At 33.6% G+C, this 21164-nt stretch overlaps 1 protein-coding gene across 1 annotated transcript; it reads left to right on the forward strand.

The window, feature by feature from the left end:
* The first annotated feature begins 4045 nt into the window (after window positions 1–4045).
* LOC133287875 (serine/threonine/tyrosine-protein kinase HT1-like) lies at window positions 4046–7738 on the forward strand. The gene is made up of 4 exons (XM_061485558.1): window positions 4046–4210; window positions 4556–5472; window positions 5773–6228; window positions 7172–7738. Exons 2-4 carry the CDS (start codon window positions 4810–4812, stop codon window positions 7442–7444), a joined length of 1392 nt encoding a protein of 463 aa, XP_061341542.1. The 5' UTR covers window positions 4046–4210; window positions 4556–4809; the 3' UTR covers window positions 7445–7738.
* The last annotated feature ends 13426 nt before the right edge of the window (window positions 7739–21164 follow it).

Below are 21164 nucleotides of genomic sequence, written 5' to 3' on the forward strand. Positions count from 1 at the left end.
ATCTTTGATCATAGCATTCTAGATTTCTAATGTTATCAAAAATATTATAATGAAACATTTAGGATGTGCATGACTAGGGTTGGCAAAACGGGCCAACCCGGCTCGACTTGGCCCAACCCACATTCAATCCGAAAAAAAACGAGTCGAGTTATGGTTGGCTCGAAAAAAAACGAGTCAGAAAACTCAACTCAACTCAACCCGAGTCGGGTTAGGGTTGGCTCGCGGGTTGGCTCAAAAATATGGCTCGTGAGTTAGCTTGAAAAAATAGCTTGTGAGTTGGCTCGAAAATTGGCTCGCGGGTTGGCTCGAAAATTTCTCACAGGTTGACTCGTTTTCAGCCTATTTAAATAAACATTTAGTATTAATGCACAAGCTATGTGGCTTCCATCAGCTTAAACAAAGAGTTACAAAATGAGAAATAAAAGCAAAATATTTCAGTTTCGAATTTTCTTCACAATAAATTTGCATCAATATCAAGAAACAATCTGAACCACTTGCTACCAAGTGGATAAGATATTTGAACCAAACAGAGCCAGTACAGCCTAACAATATAAAAATGGCAGGGATGTGAGAAGATTACAGACTTAGGTTTAGAAAAGGAAGAAAGACAATGACAGCATGCGTGGGTTTTGTCCATTTTTGTATTTTATATTTTGTATTTTTTATATAAAAAAAAAACTCAACACTCGAGCTAGCTTGTTTGACCCGCAGGTTGGCTTATTTTTTTTCGAGCTGGCTCGGGTCGGGGTGGTTCGGGCTGGGTTGGCAGCTCATTTTGCCAACCCAACCCGACTCATTTTTTACGGGTTACGAGCCAACCCGACGAGTTGGCTCGTTTTTGCCACCCCTATGCATGACAATCTTCTCGAAATCAATTTTTTTCTTTTTAATTTATGTTCCTCACAACAGAAATGGATAAAAAAACTCGTTTGGCAAAATCGGTTTATTTTTTTGTTCTCGGAAAGAACCAGTTTAATTTTTGTGCTGGGAAAAAGAAAAAAGAATAAAAAAATTTCTGTTTTTTTGTTCCTAGGCACAAAATGAGAAACATTTTTCTCTCTCAATTACTCTCTACCACTACCATCATCACCACCACCACCACCATCCTGACACGACCACCACTACCATCGTCATACCATCACCACCACCTCCACGTCACCACCACCACTACTACCATCACCGTCACCACCATTATCACTACCACCGTCACCAATCACCAGCACCACCATCATCGTAGTCACTGCCATCACCACCACGCAACGACTACTACCGCCATCGTTGCTGCCACCACCACCGGCATGTTCCATCACCATCATCATCATCGTAGACACTGCTGTCACCACCACCATCACCACTACTATTATCATGCCACCGCCACCGCCATATCATCATCATCACCATCGTCGCAGATACTGTTGTCACCACCATCACCACTATCGCCGCTGCTGCCACTATGCTACCATTACCACCACTGTCGCTGCCACCACTACCATTATCACGTTATTGCCTCTGCCGCCACCATCACCACTATGTCGTCACCATCACCACCACTACTGCCACCACCATCACCACCATTATCACCACCATCGCTGCGGCCACTATTGTCACCACCACCACCTCTACGTCACCGCCACTATCACCACCATCACCGTCACCACCATTATCACTATCATCACCGCCACCACACCACTACCACCACCATTATCGCCGTCGCCCGCCACCATTACCACCACCATGCCATCACCTCCACCACCACCCCCATGACGCTACCGCTACCACCACCATCACCATAATGCCACTGCTACAACTACTGCTGCCGCCACTACACCATATAAAAAGGGAAGTGATGATCTGAAAAAAAATTATGCTTAATAGAAATGATGTTTTATTTTATTATATGTTGTGTTATCAAACACAATTCTCATTCTCGGAATAAAAATAATACATGTTATCAAACACATTTTTTTCTCAGAAATTGTTCCAATGAACAAAAATATAAAAGAATTGTTTCTTTTCAGAACACACTCTTAACTTTTTGGTGCTATTTTGTTGGGTAGTTTCGTTTGCATCATGTTATAAATTCAAATGTCGATGCCAACACTGTATAAAAAACTGAATCAGTATAATTTATATTTAAAATCAATTTTTAAAAAATTGCCAATTTCAATAAAGTGTGATATTGTTCATTCCCACTAACTATGATCGATAAATAATTAAGTATATAATTGGTATTTAAATAACTCAAATTCAAAAAGTTCCAATAATTAAAATATTATTATTTGAAATGGTAAGAAAGTTTCACTTAAATCAAACTTAGTAATGACTTATGAGTAAATTTGACTTAAGCTTAAGCTTTTTAAAATTGGAATACCTAAAAAATGAGGTTATATCAAAGAGTGTGAATTTGGAAAGAAAAAAAAAACTCATATATGAATGACATGTAATATTTGACTTTGACATAAGCTAATTAATTTTTATCCTTTTGAAAGCCAATCAACTTGATATTGTCTTATAAGATATATATTCTCTATTTGCAAAGCAAATGAACAAATGTAAATTTATATAAAAGTTAATTATTGTATCCTAGCTCCTTAGACTTTGAAATAAGTGTAATAATATAAACTCGCGTTTTGCAATTCAGATTACTTATATATAACCAAAATATTTTCTTTTTGCTATAAAGAAAATAAAATTTTTAATCTTCCGTATCTCATTCATGAAGATTAACTCCATGCTTTCTAAACCATAGTGAAGATTGTTTGACCACTTGATGGGCACAGTGAAGAAAGCAGTGTACTATTTGGGATAACAGGACACAAGCATTTGAGTTGAGTGAATCCCATGTAGTGTTTGGGGTTCTTTCTCTTTTAGCTCAAGTGATAAATGCCCTGAGACTGAGAGCTTGGACAACTATCATTTTTTCATAAACTCAGCCCAAATGAACCCTGCTTGTCTCCTCTTAACTCCATTTGGGCTCAAAGGATAAAGCAGTGTAAAAGCCCCCATTTGATGTGGGTTTTAGTAAGATTGGCCCATGTATAAACAACTTGGTTTATAGGGTTGATTGATCACTCTACTCTACCCTTTTAAAACTAATTTATTATTTTGCCTATTTTAAAATTAATGTATCATTTTGCTTATTAATAAATAATATATTAATTTATTTTTTCTTAAATTATATATTAATATGTCAATGTTTGACCAATCTACTCAATTACATGATTAAACGTTGGTTAAATATAGTTTAAAAAGAGAATAAGGTGATAAATTTTTTTAAGTCTCTTCAACTGATTTATTTTTTGGACTAATCCGATTCGAATATTGTTGGATTTTATAAAGGCAACCGCTATTTCAAAACTATTACGAAATCTTTGATTAATGAACACAAATTTCTTGTTATTTGTAACAGTGATGTTTGGTATAAATTTTGTTAAAAGGGAAAAAGGATGTTGAATCAGCCGATTTATAGGTATGTTGCATACATTTGCACCGACAAAACCTAGTACAGGGGTACGTGCGAACCGTACCCTCCATCGCATATAATTATTCCTATAAATAATAAAATACAAACCTTTGGGTTAATAAAAAGCATAATAACAAAGGCCATCCGTACCTCATTCTCTCTAAATAGCGACACTTGGATTCCAACACTGACCACTTTCAATGCTTTTTCTCTCTCTCTCTCTCTCTCTCCATCTCAAATTCCGAAAACAAAACAATTACATGTCTATTCCGTTTTCTCTGACTTTCTGCCTAAGGTCCCCACATTCCCATTTCGCACAACCACACTCCCTAACCTAACCCATCATAACCATGTCCCTTTGCACATGGATTATTCATTTTACACAACATCTAAATGAAAGGTGCATATCCATCATCATGCAAAACAAATACAACATCTCAGCTCCTTGAATTGAAATTTTTACGGTCACTATTTTCCTCCCCATCTATGATATCTTTGTATTGACCTGACCCTACTAAATTTACATTATTAAAAATTAAAAATTAAATATTCTTAATAAAAAAAAAACGAGATACTCTCCATCTGTCTTTCTTTCTCTTTCTTTGGGGAAAAAATATGGAATTAGGTGCCGCATTTTTCTGGCCTTGGTAACGTAAAAGCTCCAAGCTCGTATAGGCGAACAGAAACACCCTTTCTGGCATAGTCATTTGATTTCTCCACCTTGGTGAAAGCCTTGAAACCCTTGAGGTAATGCTTGATTACTACTATTTTACAAAACATCATTTTGCTTTACATTTTTCTTTCTATAAATTTATTTCATCCTTTTTGTCTGGGAAATCTGGATCATCTTCATGTGCCAATAATTTAATGTGTTTGTCATTCTCTTAATGCAATTATTAATTTTTTGTTTTTTTTTTTTTGCTTTTTCTTGTTCTGTTGCTATTAGGGATGAAATCATGGATGTTTCTTCACCATCAGCAGAAATATTTCAATTCTTTTTTATTTTTTTGGTTTCTGTTCATTTATTTAGTTTTAATTTTATTTATTGTTGAATAGATTAATTTACTGAGTTATCTGCGTGGGATTTTCCAGGCTTTCACGGAAGGTGGTATTTTACTGGAAGGGGTGTTTCTATTAGCAGTTAATTGAACCCGTTGTCCCTTTTTCGTTTCCCAATAGAAAAATCAGATTTTTTGTGTTTCCTACGCTAATTGTTGTTGATGGGTTTGAAGAAATCAATCTAGTTTTGAGACCAATTTCTTCCGGCTAGAGCTGGAGGAGTTTTTGTAACTTGTAAGTAGAAGATCTTAATAAGGTTTTGTAGGAAGGAATAGTTGGAAATAAAGATGGAAGAAGATACTAATTCTTGGCTAAGGAGGACGAAATTCTCTCACACAGTGTGCCATAGATTGGATCCTTCTAGATTGGGGTCTATTCCTTTCAGCATTCAGTCAGAGCACAACTCAAAGCCTTCTTCACAGGTTCAGAGAAATCTCAAATTAAACAAGCATAGATCTTTGTCACCATTGCCTCAAACTTTTCTTTCTGAGGCCTTCAGAGAAGCTAGACACGAGCAGAAGAGGTTCTCAACACCAGGTCCTAGGAGGAATAAGAGAATTATGGGCAAGTTATTGAACAAGGATCCTCAGGAAATTAAGGTATCAAGTTCAAAATCGCCTTCCAATAGTCCAAACAGGCAAATGAAGTCGAAGCACCCCAAGGATTCGGCATGGACTAAGTATTTGGAAAATGGTGGAGGAAGGGTTACTGCTGTGGAAACCGCTGAAGAATGGACTGTTGACCTGTCTAAGCTGTTTCTTGGCCATAGGTTTGCTCATGGAGCTCATAGTCGGCTTTACCATGGTGTATATAAGGAAGAGCCTGTTGCTGTTAAAATAATTAGAGTACCTGATGATGACGAAAATGAAACCTTGGCTGCTCGATTAGAAAAACAATTCATTAGAGAAGTCACCCTTTTATCTCGCCTCCACCATCAAAATATTGTAAAGGTGATACCATCTTTTCTCTTCTTTTGTATATGTTGTTTGCAAAGTATATATGTTTATTACAGATACTTCTTTTATGTCTTATTGAATACGGTTAGCTATCTGTTGTTTGTACTAATTACTGGATTTGACCCTATAATTGTGTTGGAATAACAAATTTTGAAAGTGAGCATGCGACTTTATGCATCCTTTCTCGTTTATTTTGGTGTGATTGTGAAGTTCAAATCATGTTGAGATGTTTTCCTGCAATGATGAGTCTGCTAATTTGTATGTATTTCCTCATATATTTTGATCTGATTGCAGTTCTCAGCAGCATGCAGAAATCCACCGGTTTATTGTATTATCACAGAATTTCTATCGGAAGGTTCCTTGAGGGCATATTTGCATAAGTTGGAGCACAAAACTATTTCTTTACAAAAGCTAATAGCTTTTGCTCTTGATATTGCCCGAGGAATGGAATATATACACTCTCAAGGTGTCATTCATCGAGACCTTAAACCTGAGAATGTCCTTATTGATATAGACTCTCATCTTAAAATTGCTGATTTTGGTATTGCTTGTGAGGAGGCATTCTGTGACTTATTAGCTGATGACCCTGGCACCTACCGTTGGATGGCACCTGAGATGATCAAACGTAAATCCTATGGGAGAAAGGTTGATGTCTACAGTTTTGGTCTTATCTTGTGGGAAATGTTGACCGGAACAATACCATATGAGGATATGAATCCAATCCAGGCTGCTTTTGCTGTTGTAAATAAGGTATGTTCCTTTGTAATTAAACCATCTAGGTTTATAATGTGAATATCACGCTCTTTAATATTTATAACTTCATTATTCATTGCCGGTACTCTTTGTAAGGGTCCTGTATTATCCTGGCCTTTAATGAATTGTTCTTTGTGCACTCTGCCTTGAAATTTTCTCAAATGGATGGAAAAGGTTCACAGCCTCTTTTTCCACCTCAAAAGTCCCCTTTTCTTCTATGATTCTTCATGTCTTCTGGAGTTTGAGGTTGTTTTGGACCTTTTCAAATGGGCATCATGTAAGAGTAATGCAAACCGGAATTTTGTACAATTATTGTCTCACTTGGCTTGCAGCTAGACAATGCATGCTCCATTAATGATTCTCCAGGCTGTTCACCTTCTAAGGAAATCAAACATTGAACTGAATAAAATCCAAACAAGCTTTTCCCATCCCATAAAGTACACTACATCTTATAGCAAAACAAGTATATTTGTGAGATATAGCTGAAAGCCCTTGTTAAGTTCCTCCTTTGCATAGAAAACAATAGTGGAGTATATATTTATGCAACTGGTTTCTTAAAAGTATATATTTATGCAACTGGTTTCTTAAAAGTTAAACTAGCTGTTCACCTTCTAAGGAAATCAAACATTGAACTGAATAAAATCCAAACAAGCTTTTCCCATCCCATAAAGTACACTACATCTTATAGCAAAACAAGTATATTTGTGAGATATAGCTGAAAGCCCTTGTTAACAACTAATACTTGGGTAATTGTGGGAAATTTTTTTATAGCAAACAGTTTCATTTCTCTTTGGTAGTTGATTTATCTGAATTTGAATAAAAGTGTAGTTGGTCAACCATCTTTTATATATTATTTCTTTTCTCTTATTTTGAAACTCAAATTACAGAGTTTACCTATGCTATTCTTATATTTCTGTTACGTGGTATTGTATTTCTTCAGAATTCAAGGCCAGTTATTCCTTCAGACTGCCCATCTGCTATGCGAGCTTTAATTGAGCAATGCTGGTCCTTGCAACCAGATAAGAGGCCTGAGTTCTGGCAGATTGTTAAGGTATTAGAGCAATTTGAATCTTCACTTGCCCGTGATGGAAACCTGACTCTGGTGCAAAGCCCTAGTTGCCAAGATCATAAGAAAGGGCTTCGTCATTGGATTCAAAAGCTTGGTCCCGTGCATCAAAATAGTGGCCCTATGCCTAAGCCCAAATTCACTTGAATCTCTGAAGTGTCCTGGCTTTTTGTAATACACCAGGTCCGTTGTAATTAAAAGTGAAAGTTTTGTTTTTTAGGTTCTCTGGTTGTGGTCCACTTTACAACGTTCTTGTGATTGTAAATTGTTTTTAGGCATGCACATTAAGGTGAAAGCATCTTTTATTTGCGCTGTGTATGCACTCATCAATTATAATCAACTTATGGCACTCTTGGCTTCTTGTTGTAGTTGTAGTTGATACTTCATACCAAAAAATATCCCCCTTCCTCCCTCCTTCCAAAGGAGAGTTTATAATTCTTGTTGGCTGCTTCTTCAAAGAGGTGAAAAAACAATAGATTTTTTTTTCCTCAGATTTTATTTTATTTTTTTTGTTTTGGTTACATGAGGTACTCGTAGTTTTAGTTTTTCTAATGTCAGAATTGTAATTCTGCATTTAATGTGTCATTTGTTTTTTCGACTGATGTCCTGAATGATGCATACGGAACCAATGAGAGAATGAGTTCGTTAACTCTGCATGCTTTGCTTTCTTTATAGTACTTTGTTTTACACCTGTGCATCATAATTCATAAAATTGAAGTTACTATCTTCAGAAGTCTTTTGTTTTGTATGAGTTTAGAGAAGGACAAGGAATGGAATACGGTGGAAGAACAAAACTTATATCTCCTTGGTATATATTTGTAGATGGAAAGGAAATATTTTGGCAATACATTTTTGCGGGTCCAATTATGTTTTCATCCATTTCCGCTTGGACAGAGAAATGTAAGAGAAGTAATTTTTGTAGGTCTTATTATCATGTACTTACGTTCATTTTGCATTCGTTTATATGGATTTATATATTTTTTTTAATAAAATCAAATAAAGGAAGCCAAACATTCATTCCTTTTTATTAGATAATACTAAACAAGATAAATTATAGTTTTTCTAGTTTTCTTTTCCTTTCCTTTCTTTTTTCTTAATGGTACTCTTCTTTTCTTTTCTTTTCCTTCCGTGGTAGCAAAGGAAGAAGGTTAACACTTAAAAGGTGAATCTCCTATATTACTATGACGCGAATGGCACTGCTATGCAAAGGTAGTAAGATTCAGATGCACTTTGAATAGAGTGTTGCGATATATAGTCTCACATTGTTTGTATGTGTCAACTAATGTGAAGTTTATAAGGCCTTGGACACTCTCATCCTTTGAGCTAGCTTTTGGGGTGGTGTATCTCAAGGTTCTTTACATGGTATCAGAGTTTGAGTGACTATAATGTCACAAGTTCGATCCTTACCGCCCTCACTTTAAAGTGGAATTAAAATAAAAGCACAAAAAGGTAAATCAAAAATTGGGCTTGTACAATATCCACGCTTCTAGCTCAATGGACTCTCATGTGAGGGAGTGTGTTGAGATATATAGTCCCAATATCTACGTTTTTAGCCCAATGGGCTCTCATGTGAGGGGACATGTTGAGATATATAGTCTCACATTGTTTATATGTGCCAACTAATGTGGAGTTTATAAGGCCTTGGACACTCCCACCCTTTGAGCTAGCTTTTGGAGTGGTGTATTCCAAGATTCTTTACAAATAGGATGAAAAGGAGAACAAAAATGACATTAGCGAAAATTGTAGGAAAAGATATGATGGCCATAACATTTCAAGAATGTAAATAAATATTGGGAAATGTATTTCTTATGTTACATGAGACAATTTGTCTCATGTAACATACAAAAAAGTGGATGAGACTCACCTTTTTTCTTTCTCTCCCTTCTTCAAAATGGGTCTTATTTACTTTTTGGGAAAACTTCAAAAATTCCCCTATGAGTTTTCTCAATTATCACTTACCCCCTCACAAAATTTTTGAATCATTTACACCCCTATTTAAATTTTTTTATCACTTACCCCCTGATTTAAAGTTTCTTTATCATTTACCCCCTCACTTAGGGGGATAAATGATTAAAAAACTTTAAGTCATGGGATAAATGATTCAAAATTTTGAAGAGGGGGTAAATGATTATGAAAAAAGTTATAAGGGGGTTTTTGAAATTTTTCTTTACTTTTTTGTGTATTGTATGAGACAAATTATCTCATGTAATATTAGAAAAATCAAACCCATAAATATTATACACCTGACTAAAAAGTTTTAAAAGTAGGTAGCTTTCATTCCAATTGCCATTGTTGAAGCCCAAGGCCATGTTGGGTATATTTGGGCTTTAACCTCTATTGGCATTAGCTAATAACCATCACTGTCTCCAGCGGTAGTCTTTGGTAGGCTCAGGAGTTTATGCCTGAGCTTCAATTTTTAAGGCCTTAGGTTTTCTATTCTTCTGTTTTTTCTTATCCAGTCTATTAAAAAAATTATGCATATGCTTTTTTTTAGTTTTATAATTTTTAATCTATATTTTTAAAGATTCATCAATTTTTAATCTATAATCTTTATGGCTTATAGTTTATGTTTGATTTTTCATTTAGCAACTTGCAACTTTACTTTGCTTTTTCATTTATGATTTGCGTCCAAACTTGAATATATATTACAATTCATAGTTTGCCCCTGTTTCTTTCCCATTTCGATACATTCATGTTTTAAAGTCAATCGTGTTTTAAACATTTAATAATGCTTTATCTTAATGTCCTGTCATATTTCCTAATTATTTCAAATGTTATTTTTAAATTAACCCTGACAAAATTTTTATTTATAAACTCGATAGTGGGACCATTATTTGAGAACGTTAAAATATTTTTTTGAAAATTTATAATTACACTAATGTATATAACATTATTATTTAAAGTATACTTCATCAATAAAAAATAAAATAATATAAATAATTATATATCCAAAAGTAATTTTCATTAATATTATTCAAACAAGAAGAAGATTATATTTATAAATTTTTTGTTTATAAACTCTTACAGACTATATTATATTTTACCGATAAGACACTTTTAAGTGAAGTCTTATCGATAAAATATTATGTAGTTTGTAAATTTGTATAAAAAAAATTGTCAATATAATCCTCCTCTTGAAACAATATTCACTTTGACTTATTACCTTTTAAGGGAAGGTTTTTAAATATAAAATACTTTACTCTAAATCAACTTTTATTAAATTAAATTCTAGTTCAATTACACACTTATATATCTATCCCCCTTGAGTATGTGCCATTAGAAAAAGTCATTTTCATATAAATTAGACACAAAAAACCCAACTATATATAAATTAGTGAGATTATATCTAAACCTATTGTCACTCTGAAAATACTTAACTAGTAAGCATCAAAATAGTTCACTTGTAAAACTTATGTTAATTTTCCTCTGTACTCTCCTATTTGTAATCATGCTGACTCACAGGTTAAGAAAATTAAGTTATTACTTAATAGCTGATGTTAGCTGACTCACAGGATCTTTAAAATTTAAATAATCTTGTTTCGGTATATGGAGATGGATTATGAAAAGCGCATGAAGGATCCCTCTGACAAAGTCTTAATGAAGTTTCAGCTTTATGAAAAAAAAAAAAGAGAGAGGTTAGGATAAGACTCGTATAAAAGACCGAGTAGAAAAAGGGAAAGATAAGTGTGTGAAAATGCTACTATTTCTGGAATATAGCTTTCATAAAGGACTATTTGATTATTTTGTCTCTCATTAATTAATTAATAATTATTTTGTTCCTGTTTTGAAACTATCTACCAATTTGTCCCTCTTTAATTGACTAACTTGAATTTTTAATCAACTAAATGGTTTTTGGGAGATTTAATCGACTAAATCTCCCTACTTAATCGATTAAAAAATCATACTGACTTGTTTTCCTTTGTTGTCTGTTGGGAGATTTAGTCGATTAAATAGAGAGATTTAGTCGATTAAATCTCCCAACAGCTATTTTTGCCTGTTTTGACCATTTAATCGATTAAAAATGCAAGGTAGTCGATTAAAGAATGGCAGATTGGTAGATAATTTCGAATCAGGGACAAAATAATTATTAATTAATTAATAAGAGACAAAAGGATGAAAAAACCTTTCATAAAGGGCTGGAGTTATTGGTTATGTCATGTGTTCTCGTTTCTCCAAAAAAAATTTCATTATACAATCGAAAAACCAAGTTAAAAAAAAAACTGTGAAAACAAAATCAGCTTATTATGATTAATAAATAAATGAAGAAATGATAACAGGGAAATTAGGATGGATACTTGCAGTATTGTATTATTTTATTATACAAGTAGTTAAATCTAAAGCCAAAAACCAACTCACTAAAAAAACTATAAATAATCAATTTTTAAATCCAACCCACCATAACATCTATTGTGGTTGTTGCTTATTTCATCACCATTAGCAGCTCAATTACAATAGCCACAATGCTATTCTTCACAACTGTTATCTCCTTTAACTACTGTTTTCAATATAAAACGATGATAATACCGACTTAATATTGATGTTAATTTTCAATAGACTCTGTACAAGTTATTGAATTTTATTAGTTTTATTTTTTTTAGTGTTTTAGATGAATCTTCCACCCTAATAATACTCTTACGCAAACACTTTTAACTAAATTTTTTTGATATAATTCTGTAGATTAGTGGCGGGATGACGTCAATAACCACCAAGGTTGGTATCTTTAACATGAAGAGTTCAGGGGAACTTTTCTCCAGCCTTGCTTTTTTTTTTTAAAAAGGCTTTTTTTTTTTGTTCCCTATGTTTACTAGTAGATTTTGATGAGGGGCACAAAATGCGCTTTTTGAGTCGGTTTTGGTTACCCATGGCAGACGTGTAAGTATAGAGGGATAATTGAGAGAGAGAAAATGAGTTAGAGATTACTCGGGGATGACAAAGTTTTGTGTGCAGGCTCAGCGAGGAGATTCATATCAAGAAGTAAGTAATTTTACCACAAGTGATAAGGAACTTTTATGTCTTTTAATTAGAGGTCTCAAATTTTAATACTAAGAATAAAAAAATAGTTTTGGAAGAGTCACCCCTTTCTAGGATTAGACAGTGCTTAAACCGGATTAATTCAAAAGATGAATCGACTGAGAAGACTCAAAAAAAATATATACACATGCTTGAAATCTATTTTGAAAAAAACTAATTTGATTTTTAAAATAAAAATTATTTGATAAGATCTGTTTCGTAAAAATAATAAAAATATCTGAGTTATTTTTATTTTGTGTTTTGACTTTTATCTTCCAAAATCAAAAAATAGAAAACATGCCATGTTTGAATATTGAATATTGTTTCTAAAAACAGATTTTTGGTTTCAGAACAAAAAAAAAAGTTTGATAAGCCTTATTTTGTAAAAAAGTTTTAAAAATTGTAACTGTGACTTTTTTTAGAATCAAATTTAAAGAATGCGTCTGAATTATTTTTGTTTTATATTTTTATTTTAGGGTTTCGACTTCTGCTTTATCAGAAGAAGATAAAAGTTTCCGCAGAGAGAGAAACACAGTGGGGTCTACGATATGTGTTTTAAAATAAAATAAAATAAAAAATTTGTTGAAACTGCGGCAGGAAGAAAATACTTCTGCAGTAACAATAGAAGTATTTTCCCCTTTTATTTTTAACTTTCAAAATAAAAAAAATATAAAATATATATTTGCATAACTATTTTATAAAATAGTTTTAAAAACAAAAAATCAGAATATAATCAAACATAATATTTCATTAATTATTCTATAAAATAATTTGAATAACAAAAAAATAAAATAAGAACGCAATAAAATAAATTCACAATTTTTGCATTTAGAGTGCTGAATTGATGGGTATTTACGAAGGGTTTATTGTTTTAATTAAAATGAACTTTACAGCACCTTAATAATTTAAAATTAAGTTTACAGATACACATCTAACAATATTCTAAAATTTTGGTTCAATTCGATTTTCAATTTTTTTATACGAACAATAAAAGTGATTTGCTTGGGTTTGATTTAAAAAGAATCGATTTGGATAAAATGTTTGAAAAAATGTGGTGCAGTTCAATTTGGTTCACAGTTCAATTCAATTCATTTGGTTATTTTACACTTCCAAAAATAAATATAATTCTATTCGATTTGATTTTTAACCTGAACCATACCAAATTAGTAAACTAATTTTATTTCTGAACTGAACTTATTTGAAAAAATAATTCAGATTTGAATTACATGATATTTACTTCCTGAACTAATTCAAAAAATGTAATTTCTTTGATACAATTTGGATCAATTCACAATTTAGTTAAGTTCATTTGTTTTTGTTTTTTCATATCCCTACACAATACAAGCTGGTGTAAGAATGCAAGGTTATCGTATCTTTGAGTTAAAAATGATCAAATATGTATGTCAAAAAATAAATAAATATGTTATGCTGAAAAAGCACTAAAATTTTGTTAAACTCATTTTACTAGTGCATTATTTTCGGCAAATGCCGAGAAAAAATATTTAACTTATCTATATTCTCAACATAATTTTTTTTAATTAAGACTAAATTTTTTTAACAAAAAAATTTCTAGTCTTTCATCAATCAGTAATACGGGAAAAATTTTAAGAAGATTTTCTTACTTCAGACGAAATTTCCAGCTCTGTTTTATTATTGTTTTTAAAAATAATTTTATTAGTTTTCAAAACAAAAAAATTTGTTTAACAGTTTTATAGAAAAAAATTAAAATTGGTAACTATTTTTTTGTTTTTATAATTAAATTTAGACAATATGTTTGAGTTTTTTTTTTCTATTTTGATTTTTAACTTTTAAAATAAAAAAACACAGAAAACAATTATTTCCTTACTATTCTACAAAACAATTTAAAAAACAATCAAACAGACCCTTCATTGTTGATTTTTCTTGCATTCGTTTATCTTTCTATCTTATCATCTTTATAAATAGTTGTTGAGATTATTACAAAAAAATAAAAATAAAAAGGAGTTGTTGAGATTCTCTTACAATAAAAAGAAATTTCATTCCAAAAAGATGCATTAATATCTATGTACCAAATAATGTGGCTGCTATGAATGTAAGACAAGACTTAGGTAGTGTTTGGTTGAAGGTTTATTTTAGGATTGATGGGAAAGTGTAGGTGGATATTGAAAAATACCACGTTTGGTTCAGGTTTTTTCAAGAAATACCAGACAAATAGGATAGATGGGAAAATGACTTTTGTGTTGATTTTTGGATGAAATTCATTGTTACAGAATACCACTTGAGATGTGGTATTGTGAGATGACTGGGGAAGTGAAAAAACAGGTACAAAGTTTCTCCCGAACATGGATTTTGCATATTTAAATAAATTTCCCTGGTAATATTTGTTAAGATAAGATCACCCTGATCTTATCTTTCCGTTCGTAACAACATTTTTGTTTCCTAAACTATAGCTTGTTACTAGGCCAATAGTGTTGTTATTATTCTGCAGTTATTTTTGTAACAACAGCAACAACTGTTCTTGTAACAACAATAGCGTAGCTTTCTCTTGTTGTTTGTACCAGTAACAAACGTATCTTGTATTATTTAAATGGCTTTAAGCCTTCATTAATGACAGAACATTTTACAATTGTTCAATACGTGTGTTACTTCTTTATATGGTATCAGATTAAGAGTTACGATCCACATTCCTTACATCATGACCGATTCTAACTTTTCTTCCGCTAATCAAACCAATCCAGAAACCAATACAGTTCCTCCTCTCAAACCTTCTGATAGTTGTTCTCCTTTTTTTATGCCCACATCTGATAGTCCTGGATTATTTCTCACAAATGTTGTGTTGAAAGGAGAACCTAACTATGATGTTTGGGCCAAATCATTCAAAAATGCACTCCTTGCTAAAAATAAGCTTGGCTTTATTGATGGCTCCATTTCCAAACCTGCCAATACTGCATCAGATGAAGCTCATGCTTGGATTCTTTGCAATTCAATGATAAATAGCTGGATCCATAATACTATCGATCCTCTTCTCAAACCTTATATTCATTATTTTCCAACTGCCAAAGCACTCTGGGATGATCTACGTGAACGATATTCCATACAAAATGCTCCAAAAATACATCAGCTGAAATCAAACCTCTTCCAGCTGCGACAACAAGGCATTTCTGTGAGTGCTTACTACACCAAACTAAGGGGTGCTTGGGATGAACTCGATGCTGCACGTGCCCTACCTGACTGCCCTCATGGTGCAACTTGCCCAGTCACACAACATATTACAAAAGAGATGGCAGATGACAGGGTTCACCAATTTCTTTTAGGCTTGGACAATAATATGTTTGGTACCATTCGAACACAACTCCTCAACCAACCTGAACTTCCTTCTCTCAACAAAGCATATGCCACACTTGTCCAAGAAGAAACTCAGATTCATATGGCTCAGTCTCGTGATGTTCGCAGTGATGCACTTAGCTATGCTACACGAGAAAACCAACAATTCCAAATTTCCAACACTGATCTTGTTCGTTGTAGCCATTGTGGTAAACTATATCATGATGCTTCTAAATGCTATCAACTTCATGGACGACCTCCCTATGGTCGTGGCAGAGGAAGAGGCAAACAGTATGATAGAAGACAAAACACAACCACTCCTCCTGCACCACAAACCGCAGCTGCAACTCCTATGGTGTCCAATCAGCCTACTACTCCTAATTTGAGTTCTGAGACTCTTCAGCAAATTGCTAACATGGTTGTCTCTTATACTACACCTTCTGCCAACACTACATCTCTTTCTGGTAAGCAAACTCCAACTTACACATGGCTAGTGGATAATGGAGCTTCTCAACACATGACTGGCAATTTCCATTTACTTTCCCATGTTGAATATACTCCACCTACATCCATAGGCTTACCTGATGGTGATCGACTTATTTCCCATCAACGTGGCAGTATCCAGTTGACATCTCATATCATTCTTCAGAATGTGCTTTATGTTCCGAAATTGCAATGCAATTTAATTTCAGTTGCTCAAATACTTGCTGACACAAATTGCACCATCTCTTTCACTCACAATAGTTGTGTTCTGCAGGACCCCACAACGAGGATCAAGACTGGACTGGGTAGACTACAAGCTGGTGTTTATGTGCATGAAACTATCCCTACCAGCTCCATCTCTTCTGCATGCACTGCTCAAACTCAACAATCAGCAGCAATTTGGCATCGTCGATTGGGTCACCCTTCATTTCAGTTTTTGCAATTTCTTCCTTTTGTTGCAGTGAATAAAAATAGGGAAACCTCTTCTCCAGTATGTGACATTTGCCTACGAGCACAACAAACACGCACTGTATTCCCTATTAGCAATAATAAAACTACTTCATGCTTTGATCTCATTCACTGTGATATTTGGGGGCCCTATCAAACTACTTCTTTAACTGGTGCAAGATATTTTTTAACAATTGTGGACGATTTTAGCAGGAATGTCTGGGTTTATTTAATGCAAACCAAGTCTGAAACATTTCACTATTTAACTCAGTTCCTTCTCATGATTTGTACTCAGTTTAACACGACTGTTAAAATAATACGATCCGACAATGGATCAGAATTTTGTGCTCATAATATCCGCAAGGTTTATTCAGATATGGGGATTATACATCAAACTTCATGTGTGGATACACCACAGCAAAACGGACGTGTTGAACGGAAGCACAGACACATTTTGAATGTGGCACGAGCATTACGATTTCAGGCCAATCTTCCCATCAAATTCTGGGGGGAGTGTGTTCTCACAGCTGTTCATTTAATCAACAGGACTCCTACACCCATTCTCCAAGGCAAAACTCCATATGAATGTTTATTCAAACGAGCACCTTCCTATGATCATATTCGAATTTTTGGGTGCCTTTGTCATGCTCATCCACGCCCCAAGCCCTCAGATAAGTTTGCTGCTAGATCTGTAAGCTGTTTATTTTTAGGTTATCCCTTTGGCAAAAAAGGATGGAGGCTCTATAACCTGGAAACACAAACCATTTTTGTTTCCAAAGATGTAATATTTGAGGAAAACATCTTCCCATTTGCAGCACAAACAGAAAATCCTACCAATAATACACTTCCTAACCTATCTCAGACTCAACCTGGCCCAAACATTATACTCGAACCTGTACAAGTTGTTTCTGATATATCTAATGCACCATCTGCCATACATGAACTTGTACAAGCTGTTTCTGATATGTCCAATACACCAACTGCCATACCTTTATTACCTAACAACGAACCATCCATTTTACCTTCTCATCCATTAGATACAACCCTTACACAACCTGAACAGCCTTTATTGCAGCATTCTGATACAGATGAACATTTGGAACAGCAATCGGATACAATAGAGCAATCGGATACAACAGCGAATTTGGGTCGTGGTCATCGTTCTCGTCGTCCTCCAAAATATTTACAAGATTTTTCATGCACCAATGTCATAGCACATACACCAGCAGCTTCGTCTACCCACTCTAGTTCATCCTCAGGTATTATTTATCCTATTGCTAACTATGTCTCTTGCTCTAAATTTTCTACCCAACATCAACAGTTTCTTGCTGCAATTTCTTTTGGTGTCGAACCTAAATCTTTCAAGGAAGCAATCACCGATGAACGATGGCGTCTAGCTATGAGACAAGAGATTGATGCACTTGAACATAATCAGACTTGGGAGCTCACTTCCTTGCCGCCTGGAAAACGAGCAATTCCATGCAAGTGGGTTTACCGTATTAAATATAAATCAGACGGCAGTGTAGAAAGATTCAAAGCAAGGCTGGTCATTGCTGGAAACAATCAAGTAGCTGGTGAAGATTACTTCGATACCTATGCTCCGGTTGCAAAAATGGCTAGTGTAAGGACTCTTATTGCTGTAGCAGCTGCCAAGAGATGGAAGTTATACCAATTAGATGTTACAAATGTTTTTCTCCACGGAGATCTTACAGAGGAGGTATACATGAGAGTTCCACAAGGTTTCCATCATCACAAGCCATATCAGGTATGCCGGTTACAAAAATCTCTTTATGGTTTGCGGCAGTCCCCTCGAAACTGGTTTGATAAGTTAAAGTCATCAATTGAATCCTATGGTTTCACTCAATCCAAAGCAGATTATACGTTATTTACTCTTCACAAGGATGGCCACTTTGTTGCTCTACTTATCTACGTAGATGATATCATTCTAACCGGTGACAATGAGGTCATATGCAATGCTGTTAAAAAATTTCTGCAATCATGCTTTCATATTAAAGATTTGGGAATTCTCAAATACTTCCTTGGCATAGAAATAGCTCATAGTTCTTCTGGAATTTTTCTTAGCCAACGAAAGTATGCTTTGGATATATTAAAAGATGCTGGCCACCTTGCATGCAAACCATGTGACTTTCCTCTTGAAAGAAACCATAAACTTGCCATTACAGAAAGTCCTCCTTTCTCGGATCCAGCACGGTACCGAAGGCTCATCGGACGTCTAGTGTATTTAACTATCACAAGACCCGAATTAAGCTATTCCGTTCATGTCCTTGCTCAGTTCATGCAAAATCCTACTACTGCTCAATATGAAGATGTCCTTCACATTTTGCAATATTTAAAAGCTAACCCGGGTCAAGGTTTATTACTTCAGTCAGACAATGATCTCGTTCTTCGTGGATATTCTGATTCAGACTGGGCCAGTTGTCCTCTCACCCGCCGTTCAGTCACTGGCTATTTTATCATGTTGGGAAACTCTCCTATTTCTTGGAAGACCAAGAAACAACCTACTGTGTCTCGTTCCTCAGCAGAGGCTGAATATCGTGCAATGGCAGTAGCTACAGCTGAATTATTATGGCTCAAGTCATTTTTACAATCTCTTGACGTTCCATACTCACAGCCCATGCGTTTACATTGTGATAATCAATCTGCCATGCAAATAGCTGCTAATCCAGTTTTTCACGAACGCACCAAACACATAGAGATTGATTGTCATTTTGTGAGAGATCATGTTTTACGCAATACTATCATCACTTCCTATGTTTGTTCAGATCAGCAGTTAGCAGACATTTTTACCAAACCCCTTGGTATGAAGCGATTTTGTTTTCTTCGAAGCAAGTTGGGTATTTCGTCTCTCCATGCTCCAACTTGAGGGGGTGTGTTAAGATAAGATCACCCTGATCTTATCTTTCTGTTCGTAACAACATTTTTGTTTCCTAAACTATAGCTTGTTACTAGGCCAATAGTGTTGTTATTATTCTGCAGTTATTTTTGTAACAACAGCAACAGCTGTTCTTGTAACAACAATAGCGTAGCTTTCTCTTGCTGTTTGTAAGAGTAACAAACGTATCTTGTATTATTTAAATGGCTTTAAGCCTTCATTAATGACAGAACATTTTACAATTGTTCAATACGTGTGTTACTTCTTTATAATATTTGGGTCAACCAAATAACTTTTTTTACATTTTCCTATCAAACTCACTTTCCAACCATTTTCCTATCAATTACATTTCCCTAGTAAAAAAAAATTTCTCCCGAACGAAACACTACCTTAAAGAAAAAGGCAATGACATTAAAACTGATCCGTTTAATGATTCGATGGAGTTATCGGATCACTAAATTATTGATTTAATTAGTGAGTTATGGTTGAATCATATAATTCGATGATTATATGTAAATTTATAATTTATATTAAAAAAATTATAAATATACTCAAATAGCTGTAAAAAATAATATAAATTTTAAATATTTTAATATAAAAATAATAAATTATTATCCAATAAAAGATAAAACAAACATATAAAGCTTGTGATATTGATATTTCAGGTTCACTAAATAACATCTCTAATTATAAATAAAATCAAAATTTTGTGCATAGTTTTCACCAAAAAAAAATTCCTGAATAGTTATTAGAGATAATATTAATATTATAAGTATATAACTTAAGAAAATTAATAAGTAACAAATACTCGTATATGTCAACTATAACTTTGTTTAGAAATAACTCGGACCGACTCACCGTTATCAAAAAGGCCTTGCGGGCCAGTACATTGTTTGTTGGTTTTAAAGTCTTATTTAGCAATTTGTTCATATGTTTTTTTAGAATAATATTTGTTGACGTTGTTTATTTTTTTAAAAAAATAACTATAGATAATCTGAATGTCCCTTGAGAATATTCAAAAAACAAGAGCTAGAAAATACTTTTGAAATTCATTAAAAAATTCAAATAAATTGGATATATAAATAAAAGACTAAATATTAAAAGATATCATAAATTAATATCTCTGATAATAAAATTAGGAGTGTCATTTTTTTAATAAATAAATTATTTTTACAGAATAAAATAATTTTTTTTTTTCTAATTTGGTATTTTTTATTGTATTCTTTTCCTCAAACACATAATTTTATGGGTTTAAAACTTCTGCTGTCAAAGCAAAAATTTACTCCTCCTACATAGACTCGTAAAAATTAAGCTAACTTAATTTATTTATTTTTACTTTTTGTAACGGTGAATCACATTGAAATCTTGTGTCTGCGGCAAAAAGTAAACTTCGTAAACTTCTGCTGTCACTGTAGAAGTTTAAACCCTAATTTTATTGTTAAAAAGCCTATCTTTTTTCTCAGTCTAAAAATAAACAAATGGCAATTTTCCTCGTTATTCGCATGTGTAATGTACGGTTTCCAATCTATTTTCAAATGCATCAATTTGATTGATGGAGCGTCAACTACCAAATGAGGTATAACGCTGATGTAAGCTGAATGACGTCAGGTTTAATTTATCACAAAAGTTGAAATGACTAATAGAAATAAAATATTTAAGAAATTAAAGTTGTCGTATTTTAGTATATTATTATTTATTATGTTTATACTGGTTAATAAATAATAGTATATT

The sequence above is a fragment of the Gastrolobium bilobum genome, unplaced genomic scaffold, assembly GCF_033153095.1.
Source record: "Gastrolobium bilobum isolate Gb01-03AN ecotype WA unplaced genomic scaffold, APGP_CSIRO_Gbil_v1 utg12072, whole genome shotgun sequence".
NCBI lineage: Eukaryota > Viridiplantae > Streptophyta > Magnoliopsida > Fabales > Fabaceae > Gastrolobium > Gastrolobium bilobum.

Coding starts and splice junctions, on each gene's coding strand:
- LOC133287875 (XM_061485558.1), top strand. CDS start 4,810: ATGGAAGAAGATACTAATTCTTGGCTAAGGAGGACGAAATTCTCTCAC. Junction 5,473..5,772: donor ACCATCAAAATATTGTAAAG/GTGATACCATCT, acceptor ATCTGATTGCAG/TTCTCAGCAGCATGCAGAAA. Junction 6,229..7,171: donor CTTTTGCTGTTGTAAATAAG/GTATGTTCCTTT, acceptor GTATTTCTTCAG/AATTCAAGGCCAGTTATTCC.